The sequence below is a fragment of the Theropithecus gelada genome, chromosome 5 (assembly GCF_003255815.1).
Source record: "Theropithecus gelada isolate Dixy chromosome 5, Tgel_1.0, whole genome shotgun sequence".
NCBI lineage: Eukaryota > Metazoa > Chordata > Mammalia > Primates > Cercopithecidae > Theropithecus > Theropithecus gelada.
The window spans coordinates 179,556,343-179,578,218 of NC_037672.1; the positions used below are offsets into that span (position 1 = coordinate 179,556,343).

The window sequence follows — 21,876 nt, forward strand, 5'->3', positions numbered from 1 at the left end:
CTGAGGTCAGGAGATCGAGACCATCCTGGGTTAACAAGGTGAAACCCTATCTCTACTAAAAACACAAAAAACTAGCCGGGCGCTGTGGTGGGCGCCTCTAGTCCCAGCTACTCGGGAGGCTGAGGCAGGAGAATGGCCAAACCTGGAAGGCGGAGTTTGCAGTGAGCCGAGATTGCACCACTGCACTCCAGCCTGGGTGACAGAGCGAGACTCCATCTAAAAATAAATAAATAAATAAATAAATAAATAAATAAATAAATAAATACATTTAGTAGAGATGAGGTCTCACTGTATTGCCCAGGCTGGTCTTGAACTCCTAAGCTCAAGCAGTCCTCCTGCCTCATTGTTTTAAAATATAGTGCACAGGTGATTTGACTTCTCTTCCCTTGTTTTGTAACATTTCTGTATTTATTATGCACGTACATCATCAAGGCCCCAGTGTGATATACACAATCAGATTTAAATCTCAAAAGCACCTCTCCTTTGTGACTAATCTGAGTATAGTACAGGCCCCAGTCTGAGGAGGGGTACTTCTGAGATTGAAAGTCAGTGGCTGGCCAGGCATGGTGGTTCATGCCTATAATCCCAGCACTTTGGGATGCTAAGGCAGGAAGATTGCTTGAGGGTAGGAGATTGAGATCAGTCTGGACAACATAGGGAGACCCCCATCTGTACAAAAATAAAAATAAAAATATTAGCCGGACGTGGTGGTGCACATGCTGTAGTCCAAGCTACTCAGGAGGCTGAGGAAGGAGGATTACTTGGGGCTGGGAGGTCAAGGCTCCAGTGAGCTGTCTTCACACCACTGTGCTCCAGCCTGAGTAGCTGGAGTAATGTTAGAACAAATAACAAAATATACAGTCACAAAGATGTAATTTTAGAATATTACATCTTTGTTTTGAACAATATCTCAAAGTTGCATTTTCCTCTAAGAAAAATAATAATTGCGGCTGGGCATGGTGGCTCACACCTGTAATCCCAGCACTTTGGGAGGCCAAGGCGGGCAGATCACCTAGGTCAGGAGTTCAAGACCAGCCTGGCCAACATGGTGAAACCCCGTCTTTACTAAAAATATAGAAATTACCTGGCATGGTGGCACATGCCTTTAATCCCAGCTACTCAGGAGGCTGAGGCTGGAAAATTGCTTGAACCCATGAGGCGGAGATTGCACTGAGCTGAGATCACACCACTTCACTCCAGCCTGGGTGACAAGAGTGAAACTCTATCGCAAAAATAAGAAAAATAATAATTTCATAGCAACTCAAGCCCTTGCCAAGATTGGTGATCTCATAATCTATTGATGTCTCAAATTTTGGAAATTTAAACAGAGCTGTCTGATTTGAAATCAACATCTCTCAAACTTACTGTCTCTCACATAGTGGATATTCACATGTTTTTAGTGTTGAGGCTAAGTTCATAATCTTGAGAGTCCCATAGGCTCAGATTCAAATCCTGTCTCCCATGGAGAAACAATGTACTTTGAATAAAGCTAAAACACGTATCCCAGGCTTGCTTTTTGGTTTTTATAATTTCCAGCCTTATTTATTGCTATTTTATATATTTTATGATTTCATTCCTTTATTAGCTGTGACCTCTTGGCCAAGGTACTTAACTTTTTGAGGCTCACTTTTCCTCATCTGCATAGTAGTCACCATTTTACTTATGTTACACATATTTATTGAACACCTATAACATGCCAAGAACTTTTTAAGTCTTGTTAATGCAGAGGTGAATAGGACTTCATAGAGTTTACATTCTAATGGGAGAAGACAAATGATAGATTTGTGGAGTGAGTATATCATTCTTGTCCATCAGTATAGCACGTTAGAAATACAACTTTTAAAAATATTTGTTTATGTTTTTTATTTTTATGTTTTGAGACAGAGTTTTTGTTTGTTTGTTTGTTTGTTTGTTTTTTGAGACAGAGTCTTGCTCTGTCACCCAGGCTGGAGTGCAGTGGCACGATCTTGGCTCACTGCAAGCTCCACCTCCCGGGTTCCCGCCATTCTCCTGCCTCAGCCTCCCTGGTAGCTGGGACTACAGGCGCCCCCCACCACGCCTGGCTAATTTTTTGTATTTTTAATAGAGACGGGGTTTCACCGTGTTAGCCAGGATGGTCTACATCTCCTAACCTCATGATCCACCCGCCCGGGCCCTCCAAAGTGCTGGGATTACAGGCGTGAGCCGCCGCACCTGGCCCTATTTCCTGAGACAGATTCTTACTCTGTTGCCAGGCTGGAATGTAGTGGCGTGGTCTCAGCTCACCGCAACCTCCATCTCCTGGGTTCAAGTGATTCTCCTGCCCCAGCCTCCCTAGTAGCTGGAATTACAGGTGCCCACCATCATATCCAGCTAATTTTTTTGTAGTTTGTTTGTTTGTTTGTGTTTTAGTAGAGACAGGGTTTCACTGTGTTGGTCTGGCTGGTCTCGAACTCCTGACCTCGTGATCCGCCCGTCTCGGCCTTTCAAAGTGCTGGGATTACAGGTGTGAGCCACCGCACCGGCCCGTTTATGTTTCATTTTAGGTCTCATTCCTAGAATCTTCTCTTCAGGCAGTTTGGGTCCCTCCCTCCCCTACCCCAGCTGTTCCATGGTACTCTGAGCACAGCAGGGAGCTTCTGGTGTTAGACTCTCCACTAAGACGTCGAGTTTTCGTGCTGTCTGTCTATCTGTTTCTAATCCTCCTGATATTACAGGGGTCACCTTCGTTCCTATCCGCGAGGCCCCTGCTTGTCCAGTGGCACACTCTGCCGTCTCTTTGCTACTCTTGCAGCCATAGAAGTAGTTCCGCTTCTTAGAAATTATGCTCAGGCACAGAAATCGGCGAGGCTCCCTGACTGCATCACCTGGATGCTTCATGCGTTTATTTCCCTTTGAGATCCTGTTATCGCCTCCGTTCTCTGTCTGAGATGTAAGGCACAGATTTTCTCTGCTCTTAGGCCTCTTGGATTTACACTGTAATCTCTGCTTCTCCAGGACTCACGCAGGGAGGCCAGGAGCGGGGCCTTTATCCCTGGGACACGGTACATCTTCAGCCAGTCTTCTCTTTCTCTCTTCCTAGCCCTTAATAAAATGAAATATTTTTCTCTAGTCTCAGGGGAATCTTTATTTTCTAAATTCGGTTTATTCCTGACATGTTGGGTACATCACAAAGCCTCCCCATTCCCACTTTCCCCCAGAGGGTTTTCATGGGACCAAAGACTGAGGTAAGGGGCTCCGTCATTGGCCATGGGCCTGCAAACCTGTCACTACGGGAGTGTTGCGTGGTTCTGCACATACAACTTTGCCAGGTAGCTCTCTCTGCTGCTCTCTTCCCTCGAGCATGGCATGGAAGCAGTAGGAAGAGCCTCAGACTTTTTGGAGTCTCGTCGCTTCCCCAGGATGCCACCCACGAGGCAGAATTCAGGCTTCTCTTCCTGGGCCCTGTTGCTCCTCTGCTGTCACCAGCTCCCCTCAGGTTCTGCACCTGCCCCCAGTGTGGACACATTCTCCTTTCTGGAGGGAAGCCCTTTCTCCCCTCACACCATTTTCCTCCCCAGTCCACTCTCTTTCACTCAGCCATCTGGGCTTTAGAAAACCGGTAAGAGACTTAAGCTATTTCTTCCTTCATATTATTTCATTTCTTCTGGAGGCAGTGAAATAGAACTAGAACAAGAAGATTGAGGCAGAGAAAACAGAGAAAGGGAAAAAAGTCAGGAGGAAAAAACATACTTTCAATAGTACTTCAGAAACTTGATTTACCACACAAATAAATAATGGGATAACTGATTGTAATAAGCACTTTGAAGAAAATTAACATGGTAATACTGTGAAGAGTAGAGGGAACAGGGCTTTGGATTGGATGGTCAGGTGGTAACATCTGAGCTGAGACTTGGAGGATGAAGGCTGAAAATACAAATAATCATTTTATTCTTCACTGCATTATGGTGAAAATTGTAGTGAAACAACAATACAGTGCTTAGTAGGTACTCAGGACATGGCAGTTATCATTATTAATGAAGTCGACAGAATGGACACCTATCACCTCCATCGGTGATACCAGGAGGGGTCAACCCAAACTGAGCGAATGCCAAAGCCCACATAGCCCCAGCCACTGGGCTGTGGACCAGTACCGATCCGCGGCCTGCTAGGAACTGGGCCTCACGGCAGGAGGTGAGTGGCAGTCGGAGGAGGGAGCATTACTGCCTGAGCTCCGCCTCCTGGCAGATCAGTGACAGCATTAGATTCTCATAGGAGCATGAACCCTATTGTGAACTGCACATGCGAGGGATCTAGGTTGTGTGGGAATCTAATGCTTGATGATCTGAGGTGGAACAGTTTCACCCCGAAAACATCCTCTCCACCCCCCATTCCTGGTCCAGGGAAAAACTGTCTTCCACGAAACTGGTCACTGGTGCCAAAAAGGTTGGGGACCGCTGCAGTAAAGTAAGCAAATTGTCCCACAGTCACAGGAAACGTCAGTCCTTTTCCTATGCTTGGCAAAAATGATCCTTTGGCCCTGTGAAATGCATGCGCCAGTGTTTGCCAGGACTTTTTAGGGTGGAACTTCCAGAAGATAATAACAGGATCTCTGTCCAATTACATGGATCTGTCCAAGCTTCACAAGAGGCATGCTTTGCACCCTTTAGTCTGCCTTTTAAATCCTCTCAGTGGCGTTGAGGGAATAGGCTGTTTCTATGGGCTGCTGAGCCTCCTGCTCACTCTTCATGTATAATCCTGAAAAGAGTGAGAATCTAGATCCGGGCCAACATGACTCATAGGCCAGGTCCAGCCCTGTTACTTGTTTTTGTACTGCTTGTGAGCAGAGAATGGTTTTCACATCTTTAAATAATTGACAACATGAAAAGCAAAGAGGATTTCATGACATGGGAAAATTCTATAAAGTTAAAATTTCAATGTCTACAAAAAAGTGTTACTGGAACAGAGCCAGAGGTAAACATGTATGCATCGTCTATGGCGGCTTTCACGATATAACAGTAGAGTTCAGTGATATCTCTGGAAAAGCCTAAAATAGTTACTCTGTGTCCTTTACAGCAAAAGTTTGCTGATGCCTGATCTAAATGACATAGTCCATCTTCTTATCCAGACTACATGCCAGTGTGTGGAATCGCCAGTATCAAATTTGTAAACCAGGGAATTCATTTTGTACACATTCGTTTTGATGATGTTACATTTTGAATTGGCATTTAAAATCTTCAAATTATACTTATGTGTCTTTTGAATAGAGACTGTGATATGTGATTTTGAGCAAAATAATACATAGCTAATGCTTTTAGAGCACTTACCTTGTGCTAGATACTAATGTAAACACTTTATATATGCATTATTTTGTTTAATCCTTGGAAAATGCCTGTAAATTGTATGTACTGTTATTATGCCCTTTTTACAGATGATAAAACCAAGACACAAAATTTGAGTAACTTACCCAAAATCATGCAGCTATTTATAGGTGACGAGTCTGGATTTGAACTCAGACAGTGTCATTTCAGAGCGCTGAATAACTGTGCTGAATATGAATATGGTAGGAGGTACTAATGCTGCCTCCAACATAGCACTTAATTCAGGCTATAAACTTTTAAATTAGCTTTTTAAAGTAGTTCGGTGGGGAAATGGGCTCATAATACAGTCGCTAGTATAATTTGTACAAGTGACAACTCATCATTTGTGTCTGTTCTAATTTTGTGGTTGACAAAGCATTTTTTAGAGACATTAGCTGTTTTGCAACCCTGTTAAAATAAGTAAGTCACTAGTGCCATTTTTTTACAGGTCGAGAAAAAAAACTGAGGCTTCCTAGGACCAGATGACTAGGAAATGATAGACCAGGGACTGATTTTCAATCCAGAATTCTTTCCACTCTATTGGCCTGTATTAGGCCAACGTTCAGGACTTTTACCATATCTGTAGACTGGCTTCACTATTTTTCACTTAATAATTTTCTGGAGATTGATTCTTTGTAACTTTTAAATACCTATTCAGCCTCTTCTAAGTAATAATATACATAAAATAAATGAGTGTGATCCTTTTTTATTCCTCAGATACTTATATAACACATTCCAAGCACTTTACTTTAAATATTAAGTCATTTAAGTTTCATAATAACCCTGTGAGGTAGATACTATTACCATCCCCATTTTATAGATTAAGGAACCAAAACTGACTTTCATTAACTCATCAGGGACACGTACCTACTAAGTGGTTAAGTGGAATTTAAACCTTGGCAGTCTGGTTTCCCAGTTCTGTCCTGTTAACCCCTTAATTTGTTTGATATATTCAGCATTTCTCCAGTATACGATAAGTACATGAGGATTAAAATTAAAGGTATTTAGCTCTGTCTTATCTAAAATGACCTTGCATAAAGACTGTACCATCTCAGGTTGAAAGACCTGTGTACAATCTGAATATGAAAGAGAGCACAGTCTGTTGACTTCATGGGATGTGATAGGAACATCGTGATAAGTGTCGGGATACTCACTGAATATACTGTAAGTTACCAGCATAATATTAAATGTAAACCATAAAACAAATGGTGCTTTTGTAAAATTTGGAGACCTCTATTGTTAATAGGAATCTTAAAATTAGTTACCTTTCCTGAAGAATTCCATTTACAGTGCTCTTGTTATGTGACCACACAATTTCCACTTAAACATTGTCAAGGAAGAGAGCATATAACTTTTAGAGGCAGGTTGCTCTCTGTTGTATGGCTCATGGTTAGGGAACATTTCTATATTTGATCCAAAATCTGCTTCACTGACCCCTTCATTTATTTAAGTTTGGTATTAGAAGGTGTTCCATGATTCCTTCCCTCTCCCTACCCCCAGCAGGTTCACATTCCTGATTATGTTTGACATAAGCTGTCAATAAAATAGTTTGAATTGTTTGAGAGCTGACCAACTGCCTATAGCCAAACTTGGTTTTATAGTACTTATTAGCAGAGAAGCAGGCCAAGATGACAGTGTTTCCATGGACGTCCAGAAAATAAATCAGTGTGCAGAAGACCAGCGTGATCATGCATACTCATGTTTATATAAGTGTGTAGTCTCATGAGTAGTAAATGCCCATGTAGCTACAAAGCAACAAGACTGGGTTTCTTTTGCTAACTGAAAATGCTCTTAGGGTAATTCATCATGGGACATTCCAAAATGGTTTTGTTCAGGAAATAGTGTGATTAGAAAGTCTTTAGAGTCTCTCGAGATGTCTACTTGAAGGGACAGTGATCATTTATATGTATAAATCCTGCTGTCTACATTAAAAATCAGTCTCTTTCGTGAGAGTCATTTTTATGAGTTAGATTCTTTGGTTAAAACATTTCCTTGATTTTTAATGCTTTAGGTTATATAGGATAAATTCTTTAAAAAAAAAAAAAAAAGGAGAGAGAGAGCAAAAGAGACAGAAGAGCTAAATGCATCGCTGTCTCTTGTCTCTCATATTGCAACATATTTGTATCTTATAATGATATTCTCCTTTTCCACAGGCATTTCCTATTCAAAACAGGAACAGGGACAACGCCACTGTTCAGTACTGCAACCCCAGGATACACAATGGCATCTGGCTCTGTTTATTCACCGCCTACTCGGCCACTACCTAGAAACACTCTATCAAGAAGTGCTTTTAAATTCAAGAAGTCTTCAAAGTACTGTAGCTGGAAATGCACTGCACTGTGTGCCGTAGGGGTCTCGGTGCTCCTGGCAATACTCCTGTCTTATTTTATAGGTAAGAACAAGTTCTTAGAATTACTTTGTCTGTAAATCAGGGTGTTACATTGTTTTATTACTTGTATTTATTCATTTGGTCTAGAAGCATACTATGAGGTTATATTTGGTGGAGGTGAGTTTGGTAATAATATATCATAAATCATAGAGTATTTTCAGTAATTTTCAGCAAATTTAGATACATAGAAAAGCAGGTTTTGTGGGTAGTTCATGTCCGTAAACAGTGAGGTATATTCTTGGACAAAAACTATAGGGTACATTTGTGTTTGACTTATCCCTTGTGAAACATGGATAGCTCTGTGGCATTTCATGTGCACAAAATAATTCATGTGCTTGCAGTAATGAACCCTGTGCAGGATTTCCTTCGATGCGTACTCAATAGGGAGCTCTCCACTGCTTGTGATATTACAAGTCTCTCAGCTCACTCAGCCATCTAAATGTAAAACTCATCACTCAGGGCCATCATCTTGCACTCAGGAACGCTCTCCAGAGAACTGGGCGTCCATAAAGCAATGAATGGATTATATACTCATTCATATATGTGGATTTTTCTTCTCTTCTGATGTAGTATTGATCATGTTTTTCATTTGATAGTAACCCAAATAATGGAAGCTACTAATAGAAATTGTAAATATTGCTTTTATTTAACCATTTCTTAACATATTTGAGCATTCAAACTACTGGAAATTGCTTTCTAAAATGCCAGAAATGACCACATTGTATTTTGATCTTCTTCTAAGTGTAGGGAAAGGCCTACCGCATTGAAATGCTAATGGTGTCCACTGAGATAAATCACAGGCTTTGTGGTTTATCCACCAGGAACAATAGCCAGTGATGCATCCTCAAGTTTACAAAGCAATTTGTGATGCCCCATGAAATTCTATAACTGAATAAGAGTATTGCAGAGCTGAATGTGGAATACTATGATGCTTTTGCAGTGGACCAGTATCTTCCACTGGCTACAGTACTCCTATGATATAATTAGGCACTTTGGAAAGTGAAATAACCGTTTTGAGTCAGTGTTTAATGGGAAAACAGAATTGTAGAGCATGAGAGAACTTCAGAGACAGTTGAGTCAGGGATGGCAACTACGTGACATGTTATGCAGTAATTTTTCCAATTCTTTGACCATGGAAGACATCGTTAATGACTCACAGCACTTTCTCTCCTTAACCCGATTTCATGCTGCTTGTCTTCATCTGAGTGCTTCATTCACTACCTCTGACCGCCTCTACCAACCAGTCAGAGGTCAAAGCAAGATGAAACCTTTCTGTTACCTTTCTGTCATGTTTTAATCTAAGTTCACTTTCTCCTTATAAAGATGGTCAACCAGATACTGAAGGGGTTATCACTTGACCAGGATCCCACCCTAGTGAGACAATACTGCTGTTGTTTCATAACACAGAAGGTGAATGAGTAATTTCACAACAAAAATCAATATTCCAGAGACAGATTTCTAGTATTTGGTTAGAAAATGTATCAGCCATCAAGAGATTCTATTCTAGTTAGCTGTATATATTATTTGTGCCTGTCAGAAGTGTGCTGCGAAAGAATTTTAAATGGTTCTGAAATGGACCGGTCATAAATGGGATGTAGTAAATTAAGAATATGTATTTGAGCTGAACAAGGAGACCACATGGGCACAGGGAAGGGAACAACACACACCGGGGCCTGTCATGGGGTGGGATGGGAGGAGGGAGAGCATTAGTTAAAAACAGCTAATGCACACTGGGCTTTATACCTAGGCGATGGGTTGATAGGTACAGCAAAACCACCATGGCACACATTTACCTGTGTAGCAAACCTGCACATCCTGCACAGGTACCCTGCAACTTAAAAATAAAAAAGAATATGTGCTTGTTGCAGATTTTTTTTTTTACTGTGGTGCATACCAGGTAGATAAATATGCAGGGCTGGAATTCGGTGTCAGGTTGACTGGTCAGGCATCCTTTCTGATTGATAAGTGTCTGTGTGCTTCCGGTTGTTAAATATTTTGAATATCAATTCTAATGCCATTTAATTTTATTTTCATGGTGTGACTAGCAGGAAAAAATAGCATTTTAATGTGAGATCAGTCGCTGTTACCTGTGAGACTTCTACTCTTTTTAAGGATCCATTAGTGAATATAACTATCAGACTTCTAAGTAAAAACTCAAAATTTTTCTTTTTTTTCATATTGCCTGGTTTTACTTTTTAGTCATTAGCAATCTGCTTTATTCCTACTAGTACCATGGTCATAAACTCTTCCCTTCGCTTTTATTTTTCCCCACATGGCAACACGCAAATTATCTAGTTACTATACTCATGTAGGCTTTTCAGTTCAACAGATATTTATTGAACATTTGTTTTGATCTAGTTATTGTGCTAGGAATTAAGAAGATACAATCCCAGTGTTATCTAGCAAACATTTACTTTTCTCTTCAAAGAATTTTCTCATACTTTTATCACTTTAACGAAGCACATGTATGCTTCAGATTTTCATTGGTCTTCCTACATTTAAAGGACTAACACAATGATTTTATTTTTAATCAGGTGAAAAACTTTCATTCCCTCATCAATTCACATGATAAATCTTTTTTGATTCAAGATGTTGCCTTTACCCTTGAAAAAAAGAACAGGACACTTCTCTCAGGGAAGGTTGTCCTTTTCTATTAAGTGTGCATGTAAAGCAGAGAGGGAGAAAAGAGACACTTGCCCATCCAGCCAGATCAGTCCGATAAACCCCAGAATCAATGGGGAAGACCAATGTCATCATGAGATTGACCTTGCAACCTTTAACAGAAACGCAGCCATCCTTAAGCTTTTTTTTCCATTCCCTTAGAATCCCTTCTCTTATATTGACTGTTAATATAAAGTAAAAGCCTAAGACATTAAAAAAAAGCTTGAGGAATTATTTCTTAGAATATTTGTTCTTACTTTCCAGTAAGATCATGAGAACTTACGACATGTAGATTTAACATGCCTCCCCTCTAAGGTGAGTTATCTCAGGATAGACAAGGTGAACAGCTTCTGAAAGAAAGGCAAGGAGGGAGGAAGGGAGGTGGACAGGTTTTGTTGTTTGTTTTTTCTGTTTCTTCAGAATTTCAGAGAGTAAAGAAAGACCTTAAAAAGTGAAAACTAATTGTAATCCCACAGTGCATGCTGTCAACTTTTTGGTGTATATCCTTCCAGATATTTTCCCACGTACATATACAGCTAGAGGTCCATATTTTTAAATGCATTTTATACTAGGCTTTTCTCATATATCATTCATTATACATCATCTATATAATTTTATTTAGTGGCTATTCTTAAATAACTAGTTCCCCAAAATACAGTGACTTATTTTCTTATGCCTGTGTCTGTGTATGTTGGCATGTGCATATATGCTCATTTGATCCAGTTTTTTATTGGGATAAATTCTTTGAAGGATATTTGCTGTACCAAAGAGTAGGCATGTTTTAAATTTTGAAAACCATGGCAACTGTCAGTTTGTGTAACCACCAATGCTAGTCATTACCTCTATTTATCTATCTATCCTTTATTATGCATATTTTTAACTTTTGCCAATCTCTTAGGTTAAAACATTGTTATTTGGATTTATTACTAGTAGCGCTGAATATCTTCTCATACATTTATTGGCCATTTGTATTTCTCTTTTTGTGTGTGAATAGCCTCCACTTTTCTATTGGGGCTATTCTCCTTTCTTTTTGATTTAAAAAGTCTGTTTTCAATTAAGGATATGAATTTTTTGTCCCATGTTATATACTTTTCCAATTTATTATTAACTCTGATCATAGTCATTTTTACCGTATTTCATACAGAAGTTGTAAAGTCATCGCATGTATTTTTTTCCTTTATATTTCTGGCTTTCAAGACATACCTGTAAAGTCCTTATTTAATCTAAGTATTAGTTTGTATTTATTTTTTGTATTTTTATTTTTTTGAGACCAGTTCTCACTCTTTATTTCTTTAAATTTCTGGTTTTCATGCCATACCTATAAAGTCCTTATCTAAGTATTAGTTTTTATTTATTTTTTATATTTTTATTTTTTCAAAGACAGGATCTCACTCTGTCTCACAGGCTGGAGTGCGATGACGCCGTCACGGCTCACTGCAGCCTTTGCCTCCTGGGCTCAAGTGATCCTCCTATCTCAGCCTCCCTAGTAGCTGGGACCACAGGCACACACCACCATGCCCAGCTAATTTTTTTTTATTTTTTTTAGAGACAGGATCTCCCTATGTTTCCCAGATTGGTCTCGAACTCCTAGGATCAAGCTATCCTCTTGCCTCAGCCTCCCAAAGTGCCGAGATGACAGGAATGGGCCACCACTGTGCCCAGCCCGCTATTTTTTAAAATGTACTTCAGTTTACTCTGATACTTAATGGTTTTTCAGTAGCTATTTTTAGGTTAACATTTTCCTGGCCACTCTGACACATGTCAGAGGTCCAAATTAGCTCTTCATTCTAGAAGCTCATAGTCAAGTGATAAGGACATGCATAAAAACTCTCGTTTAACCCCATACATGCTTTCATACCAGCTTGATGAGCAAAAAGAGAAGACAGATGATACCTACGTTTCGCTGAAGATTTGGGGGAAAGGCTTGATCTAGCACCTGATGCCTGAACTGGAGCTTTGTTCACCTCATGCCAATGGCTAGTGAGGAAATGACCTTGAGATGAGGTCATCTGAGGAACGGCAAGGAAGAAACGCGAAACATCTGCCATGGTGCATGTGCAGTGCTTACCGTGCCAGGCATTGTTCTAGAAACTGTATGAATTACCTCATTTAATTTCCACAACAACCTTAGGAGGTTTCTTCTTTTAACAAACAGGGAATCTGTGGCTTAAAGAGATGGCTCTCCTGAAGGCACACATACGAGGACTCTTACACTATACTGTCTCCTGTGAGGTTTTTTAAGAAGTAAAAATAGAGAAGAAATTGAAGAGATTTAAGCATAGAAGTGCAAAGGAATCACTTTACGTTTTTGAAAGATTGCCTCAGTGGCCTTCCAGAACACGTAATACAATGAAAGGAGGTCCAGACTTGTGCTTTCCAAGCATTCCTGTGCCTGGGAATCGCCTGGGGACCTTTTGCGAAAATGCATATTCGGATTTAGCAGATCCAAAGTGAGCACTGAGATTCGTTTTTCCAGCAGGCTCTCATGGGATGCTGCTGTGCTTTTCAGACCACACTGTGAGTAGCACAGGTCTAGGAAATGCTGTCACATGTCCCATTTCATGACGGAAATGTTCTGTTTCCACACTGTCCAATGTAGTAGCCACTAGACAGGAGTGGCTGTTGAGCACTTGAAATGTAGCTACTAAGTTGAAGAAACTGAAGTTTAAATTGTACTATTTTTCATTAAACTCAAACAGCGACATGGGGCTAGGAACTATCATTTGGATAGTGCAAGTCTAGACAAACTGTTAGAAAACTAGCCATAACTGGGAGATCATGAGGCCCTCGTGGGATAGAGGAACAAGCAGAATTGAGAAAGCTGAGCTGATTCATGATAGAATAAATGTGACGTGCTTTCGCATATCTCAGTTTTTAACAATCAAATGTACATATGGTAAACTTCCTTGCAGCGGAGTCATGTTATGATTTTCTTTGGATTACTGAGCCTCCAGTTAACATCCTTCGCTAATCCATTAACCTCTGAGTGGCTGTGCCTTTACACAACAGAAATTCTACTGATTTCTAACCACAAATGTTAAGTTCAGTGATTATACTTAGTGATACAGACCTACCCAAAGAAATACCTGTTGTGCTTCTCTGGACCCTTATATACTCATTCTTCTTTTTTTGGCTCTGAAATTTAAAAAAAAAAAAAAAAAAAAAAAGGATGAGCAATAACCACCAGTTGTTCACCAAGAATGGCAAAAATGAGAAGCGTCTGTGTTCCGCTTCTGTTCACAGTTACACAGTGGGTAGGAGTCTTGGTATTGTTCTTTGCTTACAGAAAGCTCTTTTTTCTGTGTATGTCAATGTCATACACATAGAAAAATGGCCAGAAATCCCTCATGAAGCATAAACATTATTAAAGTATTACTACATGCAAATCATAATAAATGGTTGGGATGATGCCAATTAAACTGCAAAAAAAGCCACTCACATCAGACTTCAAATAACACCATTATAGACCTTTAATTTCTCGAGCATTTCTCTGCACTGCTAGTCAGAGTCAGAGAATTTCTCCATGTACAGTAGCACTAAAGGTATTTGCACATGAACTTTAAGGAACACTAGAGAAAAAAATATTATCAGACTATATTATGGTGGTATATTTTCTCAATTATCTTGCCCTTTTGGCCAGGTTTTTCCTAACCAGTAATTCATTTGACAACAGAGTGTTTTAAATCACAGTTTTATTGAGACCCAGCACACATACCGTGTGGTTTATCCATTTAAATATACAGTCCGATGGTGTTTAGTGTTACATGTCCACAGAATTTTGCAGCTATCATCACAGAACATTTCTCTCACCTCCAAAAAGAAACCCTGCATCCTTTAATAGTCACTCCCTATTACCTCCCAACACCCTAATACCCAATGGTTTTTTTTATCCCCACAAAAATTTTTCCATAAAAATCTGAAATTTTTAAGGGACTGTTTTGTTCACTGATTGCCCCATGAAAACAAATAGCTCAGCTTTGTTTTTTCTTACGAGCTCCTGACAAGTATAGCAAACCAGAGAACTACTCCCATTTTTACTGCTCCTTTCATTTAAAAAATACATATGTAGTTATTTATTTCCTTTGAACAGCTGCTACCAACTGACTTCTAAAATACATGTTGTCATATGCCTGCTCAAAAGGCTGTTGAACGACATAAGCATTCCCTAGATCTGGCAACACATAACCTGTCGAATCCAGGTTCATTGCAGTTATGATTCCTTAGCGGTTATCTGTCCTACTTCTGGGCCTGTTTGCATTTTATGAACATTTTAACCTCTCTGTGTACTTTGAAATTGATGATGGTAGTAGCTATATAGATGCAACTCAGGGTCAGAAGGGAAAATTTGCCAACCCTTTATGCTTCATGAAGAATCAACCATTTAACTCTATATGGCAAAATAAAATGTGTCTGACGTTCTTTTTTGTTTTTGGACGTGTCTTTGTAATAAAAGTGCTGTTTTATAATGTTCTAGAGCACAGCTGAGCAATGAATTACATACCATTTTTCACTACAGCTTCTTCCCTTCACTCGGAGTTGCATTATATTCAGAAAATGCATTTTTGTCTGAGATGGTATGGAACATTTTAATACTAACATGATTGCATCACATTGTAGGAAAAATGTATTGCCTATATTTTAGAGGATGGAAAATTGTAAGACTAAAAATTTAGAGTCAGTTTTTCAATATTTTATTTTGTTCTTGAATCCTTAAGGACATATTTAAGCCTGATTCAATGGTGACTAAAGACTCAGAGTAAAAGAATTTACCAGTATAGAAAGTAAGCTCCTCCTCTCCCTATGAATATAATTTATTTTACTCTTAGTTTGATATGAGGTCAGCTAAGTAAATAACATATGACAATAATACACTTGGCTGGGCACGGTGGCTCACACCTGTAATCCCAGCACTTTGGGAGGAGGCCAGGAGTTCAAGACCAGCCTGGCAAAACCCCGTCTCTACTAAAAATACAAAAAGTTAGCCAAGCATGGTGGCATGCACCTGTAGTCCTAGCTACTCAGGAGGCCGAGGCAGGAGAATCACTTGAACCCGGGAGGCGGAGGTTGCAGCGAGCAGAGGTTGCAGCGAGCAGAGATTGCACCACTGCACTCCAGCCTGGGCAACAGAGTGAGACTCTGTCTCAAAAAAAGAAAAGAAAAGAATGCACTTAAAACAGATTGTGTTTACCATTTAAATATAGGGATCTCTCTGACTTGAAAAATATTCAAAGACAGAACAATAAGAAATACCTTTAAAGTCAGCTTACCTCCGGTTTATGCTAGATATAAATATCTTATTCATGAAATATAGTGAAGTTTTCTCTGTTTTAAACTATCATATTTGCAAAATGTAGCAACATCTCCTAACGACAAGTGGAAAGCATAATACAATATTTACCACTTCACTGCTATGTTGCATAAATATTTAATTGGTGTTGCATATGTCATTTGCTTTTACATTAGTGGTGCTAACAGCAGCATGTTCAGAGAGAAATGCCTGTGTAGAGAGGAGTGAAAGAAAAGTAAATGGCATACACAAAAGGTTAAAAAAAACTTGACAAATTACTAGGAATTTTAGAAGTGAATTCAGCACAAAACCATTAAGTTTCATTGAATCTGTATCAAACAAAGGTCTCATCCTAGAATATAACAGATCAAATAAAATCTAAATTTGTATAGAGTTTATTGTTCCCACATTGTCTTAGAATGTCTGCAGACTGCTCACCTTGTCCCTTTTCCTTAAAAATAAGATTCCAAAGCCACACGTGGTGGCACGCACCTGTAGTCACAGCTTTCTGGGAGGCTGAGGCAGAAGGATCACCACTTGAGCCTAGGAGTTCGAGGCTGTAATGCCTGATGATCATGCCTGTGAATGGCCACTGCACCCCAGCCTGAACGACATAGCAAGAGCATCTCTAAAAAATAAAAAATAGATTTAAAAAAATTCCAGTTTCTTCTTTAGTAACTTTAGTAATATAACACCTGTCAGAAAAGGAACTGACCATTCATTCATCTGTCATTCATTCAACATTTATTTATCAGATGACTACCATAGGTCAGACACTGTGACAGTGACAGCAGTGAAAATACATTCCTTGCCTCTTAGAGATTATATTCTTTTGTAGAATGCAAACACTGAGTAATTAATTACAGTTATAGTAACTATTTAAAAAGGAGAAATGTAGGAAACTAAGAGAGTGCATAAAAGGCAGAACTTACTGAATCTGAGCATTCAAGAAAGATTTTCCTGCTAAGGCCTAAATAATAACTCAGAGGATGTGTTTTGGCAAATGCTGATGTAGGGACAGATTCTAAGTGTTATCACAGAAACCTAAATGTGACCCGAAAATATCAACCGTCAGGAGTATTAAAACCAATATATTGTGATATAATAAAGAGAAAATTTATCTGTGTCTTAGGGAAAAAGGTTATTTTTTTTTTTTAGTTTTCATTATTGACTTAGTTTACCTAGAACCCAGTGTTGCAGTTAACATCTAGAAGTAGAAATGTCACTTTGGAAATTTGGGGAAACTAGACCTAAAATTGCAACAAGAATCCCATAGTCTCTTTCTGTTTGTTCCTTTCTCTTAATTTCAGATAACATACATGCATACTTTAAGAATTTTATTTATAAAGAATTTCCAAAAAATATTTTTAAAAACTGGTAAAGGAGGCTGGGCGCGGTGGCTCACGCCTGTGATCCCAGCATTTTGGGAGACCGAGGCAGGCAAATCACTTGAGGTCAGGAATTCGAGGCCAGCCTGACCAACATGGAGAAACCCCATCTCTACTGAAAATACAAAATTAGCCAGGCGTGATGGCTCATGCCTGTAATTCCAGCTACTCAGGAGGTTGAGACAGGAGAATCGCTTGAACCCGGGAGGCGGAGGTTGTGGTGAGCTGAGATTGCGCCACAGCACTCCAGCCTGGGCAAGGAGAGCGAGAGTCCATCTCAAAAAAAAAAAATACACAACAAAAAAAAGTGATAAAGGAAAAGATATCTGTGATTTCTTTCCATTCATGAGTACTCAATCTGTTTTGAAGAAATTAAAAACTTACAGATGTGTGTGTGTATCCTACGTCTCCAAAGCTCTTTGGAGATAAACGTCATGTTGCCCTGTGTTTGATAACTAAGGAGGTCAGCACATCTCATTTTCATGATTGAGTTGGGCCTAAAGAGGCAAAGAATCTTACTCAGAGGCCCTCCCGTTGTGCATCTTCCCATTTTACATTCTATACAGTCACTCGAAGAACAAGTATGTTTTTTTAGCTAGATCCACCTCTGTATAATACTAAGATATTTTCTGAGAGAAGATTTCATGTTATTAATGATAAGAACTTCCAGTCTTTCTGTTACCTGTTACATTGTGTCGTGGTGACTTACCTGGGAGGAAATTAATGCTCCTCTTCTGCTGACTGTCTGTCAACCAGCCTGGCATGACATTGGCTGGCTCTGTCCTGGGATTGTCTTATCACCCTAGTACTTTAGCCACTGGCTGATCCTTTCTGTTTTCTCCTCCACTGGGGGACCCATTCTCTTTATCACTTTCAATAAGCCTCCACCTGCCCCTGAAGGAGAGGAAGCCTTTCACACATTATCCTGCATTTCCCGGAGAGACAGAAGGATATCCAAGGCTACCTAGAAGATTACTGCATATAATGTGTAGAATATGGGGCTCTTGGTTTTGAGAGAAAATGATACAAGTGGTTTTGCAGATTTCAGATTTTTGCTTATTTTTACATGTATCTTCTTTTAATTATTTATTAATATCAAAGTCAATTTCATTAAACTTAGCTGTTTTTGAATATCTCTTCTAAATACTGAATTCACAAAGATGAGTAAGAAGTAATCTTTATCACAGTGATCTCACAATCTTATATGAGAAAATATAATTTCAAATTTGTATACCACAGTACAATTTATTTTTAAAGTACTGTTAATAAGTATAGAATCTCAAAGCAGCCAGATTTGTGTTTGTATCTCACCTTTGTCACTTACTAGCTATGTACTCTAGGGTACTTAACCTTCATAAACCTGAATTTCTTCATCAATATAAACAGGTTTTGAAATAGTACAGCTATGGGGAAAATTGAATAAAGTAATGTGCCTGGCAAAATGTAAGTGCTCAGTTAATTTTAGCTCTCCTCCTTCTTCTTCTTCTTTATAACAACCTAGTAAATTAAATACTATTATCTACACTTTTTTAAAAGAAACATCTTAGGCCCAGAAAATCAGTGACTTGTCCAGTCAGCAAATCCTTTAAAAGGAACCATAATCTAGGTCTCATTATTTTTCAGTCCAGAACTTTTCCCACAGTATCATAGGGCATTGTTTCTTCTTAGGTTTAAGAATTTATAGATAGAACATGAACTGAAGAATAAATAACAATGAAAGACAAAATGAGAAATGAATTCTATTTTGCATTCTTATTTTGTTGTATCAGATTATGTCATGAGGAAGGTCTCAGCAGATGTTAGCCATCTCTGACACTTGCCTTTCACATCTCTTTTACAAATAAAGAGTAATTTTTGACAGGGCATGGTGGCTCACACCTGTAATCCCAGCACTTTGGGAGCCTGAGGCGGGCAGATCATGAGGTCAGGAGATTGAGACCATCCTGACCAACATGGTGAAACCCCGTCTCTACTAAAATACAAAAAATTAACCAGGTGTGGTGGCATGCAACTGTAGTCCCAGCTACTCGGGAGGCTGAGGCAGGAGAATTGCTTGAATACAGGAGGTGGAGGTTGCAGTGAGCCGAGATCACGCCACTGCACTTCAGCCTGGCAATAGAGCGAGACCCTGTCTCAAAAAAAAAGTAATTTTGCTGATTACTATTCATATCAAGATACACTGATTTTTTCCCTTAAGGTAATATAGAATTTCCTTTAAAAATAAATGTATTAAAAATTTTAGTCAATCCCTTAAAAAAAGAAGTATATAAATGTAAAATACTTATTTACAAAATAATAACTATAGAAGGTTCACAATTATAAAGGTGATCACATTTTTACAAACACAGGAATCACTGCTGAGGGAACCAAAAGTGCTGTGGAGCTTTTCCACTGGGTTTCCCGATTTTATTCCAGATCCTTAATCTTTGTGTTAACTACATTTCTAGTTTTAACAAGCTAACTGCATGATATGGTTAGTAAGCCTATATGAGTGACATAGAATTTGTTTATAAAACCTAACTATATTGTTTCAGTCATTTCAAATCATCACAAATTTTACATTTTCCATTTTTAGGGTAATGATATTTTTAGATGCTTTTTTTTTTTTTTTACTTCTTCAAATTCTTCATGATCTTGGAAAAGAGTCACATAAAGAGAAGCATTGCATGTTTAAAATGGGAAAGTGGGCCATTTATTTTTAGGAAAGGAGACTGAGACCACCAAATACAGAAACAGGCTGGCAGTGTGAGCAAGTCTCCCAGGGATCAGAGACTGCAACTTCCTCTGTGTTTTGCTTTGAAATATATTTCAAGAAATGTGCCATAAATATTCATTAATAATGGTTAAGTTAGTAATAACTAAGGAAACCTGCTCTCTGAGCGATCCCAGATTAAAGGGGAGCAAATGGAAAGCAGACTTCATAAGAACGTTTTTCTCCCCTGCCCGAGGAGTAAGATGAGATGCTCATGGGAGACTGATGTGATCTGTCCGAATAACCCTTACCTACAAGGTGCTGCAGGCATCCAGAGGCCGAGTGGGCTCCACAGCCCTCTGCTTCTCACAGCCAGCCAAACTTGATAAGGCAGGTACCCACTTCATCTTTGTTGATTGAATGATAAACAACAAATCACACGAGCTGGTTGTGCCTACATTACTGAAGGATCATTGATTTTGTTTCAGGTTTCCCCTGGACATACACATGCACCTGTGCAAACACACACACATATACACACACTCACGAATCAGTGTCTCTCTCAAATGTAACCCCTTGGAGGAGAACTGGACCATTACATAGGAGCTGTTTTTCTGGATTTTGCCATGTTTTAATATACTGACATTCTTCTCAGGATCTCCATATTTCAATAGTTGGATCTTTCAATAATGGTGATTACAATGCCTTAAAATTTCAAAGAATTATAATTTTCAGTTTGTATATTTTACCATTTTTTAAAAAGCCAAAACAAGTGAAGAAATAATTTTATGCTTGAGTAAGTCAGTAGCATACATAAACATTTGTTACTTTTTTTTTTTTTTTGAGACAGAGTCTTGCTCTGTCACCCAGGCTGGAGTGCAGTGGCACCATCTCAGCTCACTGCAACCTCCGCCTCATGGGTTCAAGCGATTCTCCTGCCTCAGCCTCCTGAGAAGCTGGGATTACAGGTGTGCTGCACCACGCCTGGCTAATTTTTGTGATTGTAGCAGAGACGGGGTTTTGCCATGTTGGCCAGGCTGGTCTCAAACTCCTGACCTCAAGTGATCCGCCTGCTTCAGCCTTCCAAAGTGCTGGGATTACAGGTGTGAGCCACCGCGCCTGGCCTATGTATGCAATTCTAAAGCTGTTATGGAAGAAAGGAATCCAAATGAAAGTTGAATGAGTGCTGCAAGCTTTAGAATAATGAGATAGATCTATTGGATTGCAATGGCAAAGCTGCAGGTAACTCACTAATGAATCCTCTGTTACATACATTTCACAGTAACAGCAAATTCAATATTTTGGGAAGCAGGGAATAACTCACAAATCATGTAAATGATTTCATTCTGTATTTTGAATGTTACTGAAATAAGTCCTCTTACCATGCTCTTCAGTATTGACAAGTGTTATCTGAAAAATTCTCTAGCTTGTAGATAATGGCTGACCCCTTTGGGCCGCTGATCGTGATGGTTAACACTTTGTTCTTTCCATTAGATTGGAGGATCAGTCCTTCTTTTATGCAGAGAACAGACCCTTTAAACAAGAGAAAACTAATGAAACATCAGGAAAACGGTCGGTTTTAGAAATTCTAACTTAATTCTCTCTGTGACAGAAGCAACAGCTTGATTTTCGTTTTGTCAGCTTCAGCATTGGCTGTCAAAAGCAGCTCTGGAATTAGCATTTCCTGAGCCACATCCATTGGTGTCTTACACTGCATCCACGTAGTTCAGAAAGAAAAAATGCAATGAAACTTAAAAGTAGAATTGTTTAATGTTATCATTTATAAAAGAATATGAGTCAAATATCCTGGCAGAAACAAACCTTCAAAGTTAAATCACTGTGTGTTCCCATCAAGGCATTTTGGTAGCCAATATGATTCTTTTTTCCCATTAATTGCATTATGCCAAGAAAGGGTGGAAAGGAAAAACAGCATAGAAATATAAAATACTGGCAGCCATTCTGTATCTCCCTCCAAACCTGTTCACTCATAAAGTCTACACTTTTAGAATGTTATCTTATAATGCAGAGAGGAACTTGCTATATCAAATGTTAGTTGTTTTGAATATAAATATCCTACAGTTGACAGAATAATTTTCTTTTTTTTTTTTTTTTTTTTTTTTTTTTTTTTTTTTTGGGGGTCC

At 39.0% G+C, this 21,876-nt stretch overlaps 1 protein-coding gene across 1 annotated transcript in view; it reads left to right on the plus strand.

The window, feature by feature from the left end:
• TENM3 (teneurin transmembrane protein 3) overlaps positions 1-21,876 on the plus strand; it is a 657,776-nt gene that overhangs the window by 476,339 nt on the left and 159,561 nt on the right. The window contains exon 5 of the mRNA XM_025385351.1: positions 7,472-7,710. Within this exon, the coding sequence (XP_025241136.1) occupies positions 7,472-7,710 (239 nt within the window). The remainder of the gene's footprint in view (positions 1-7,471; positions 7,711-21,876) is intronic.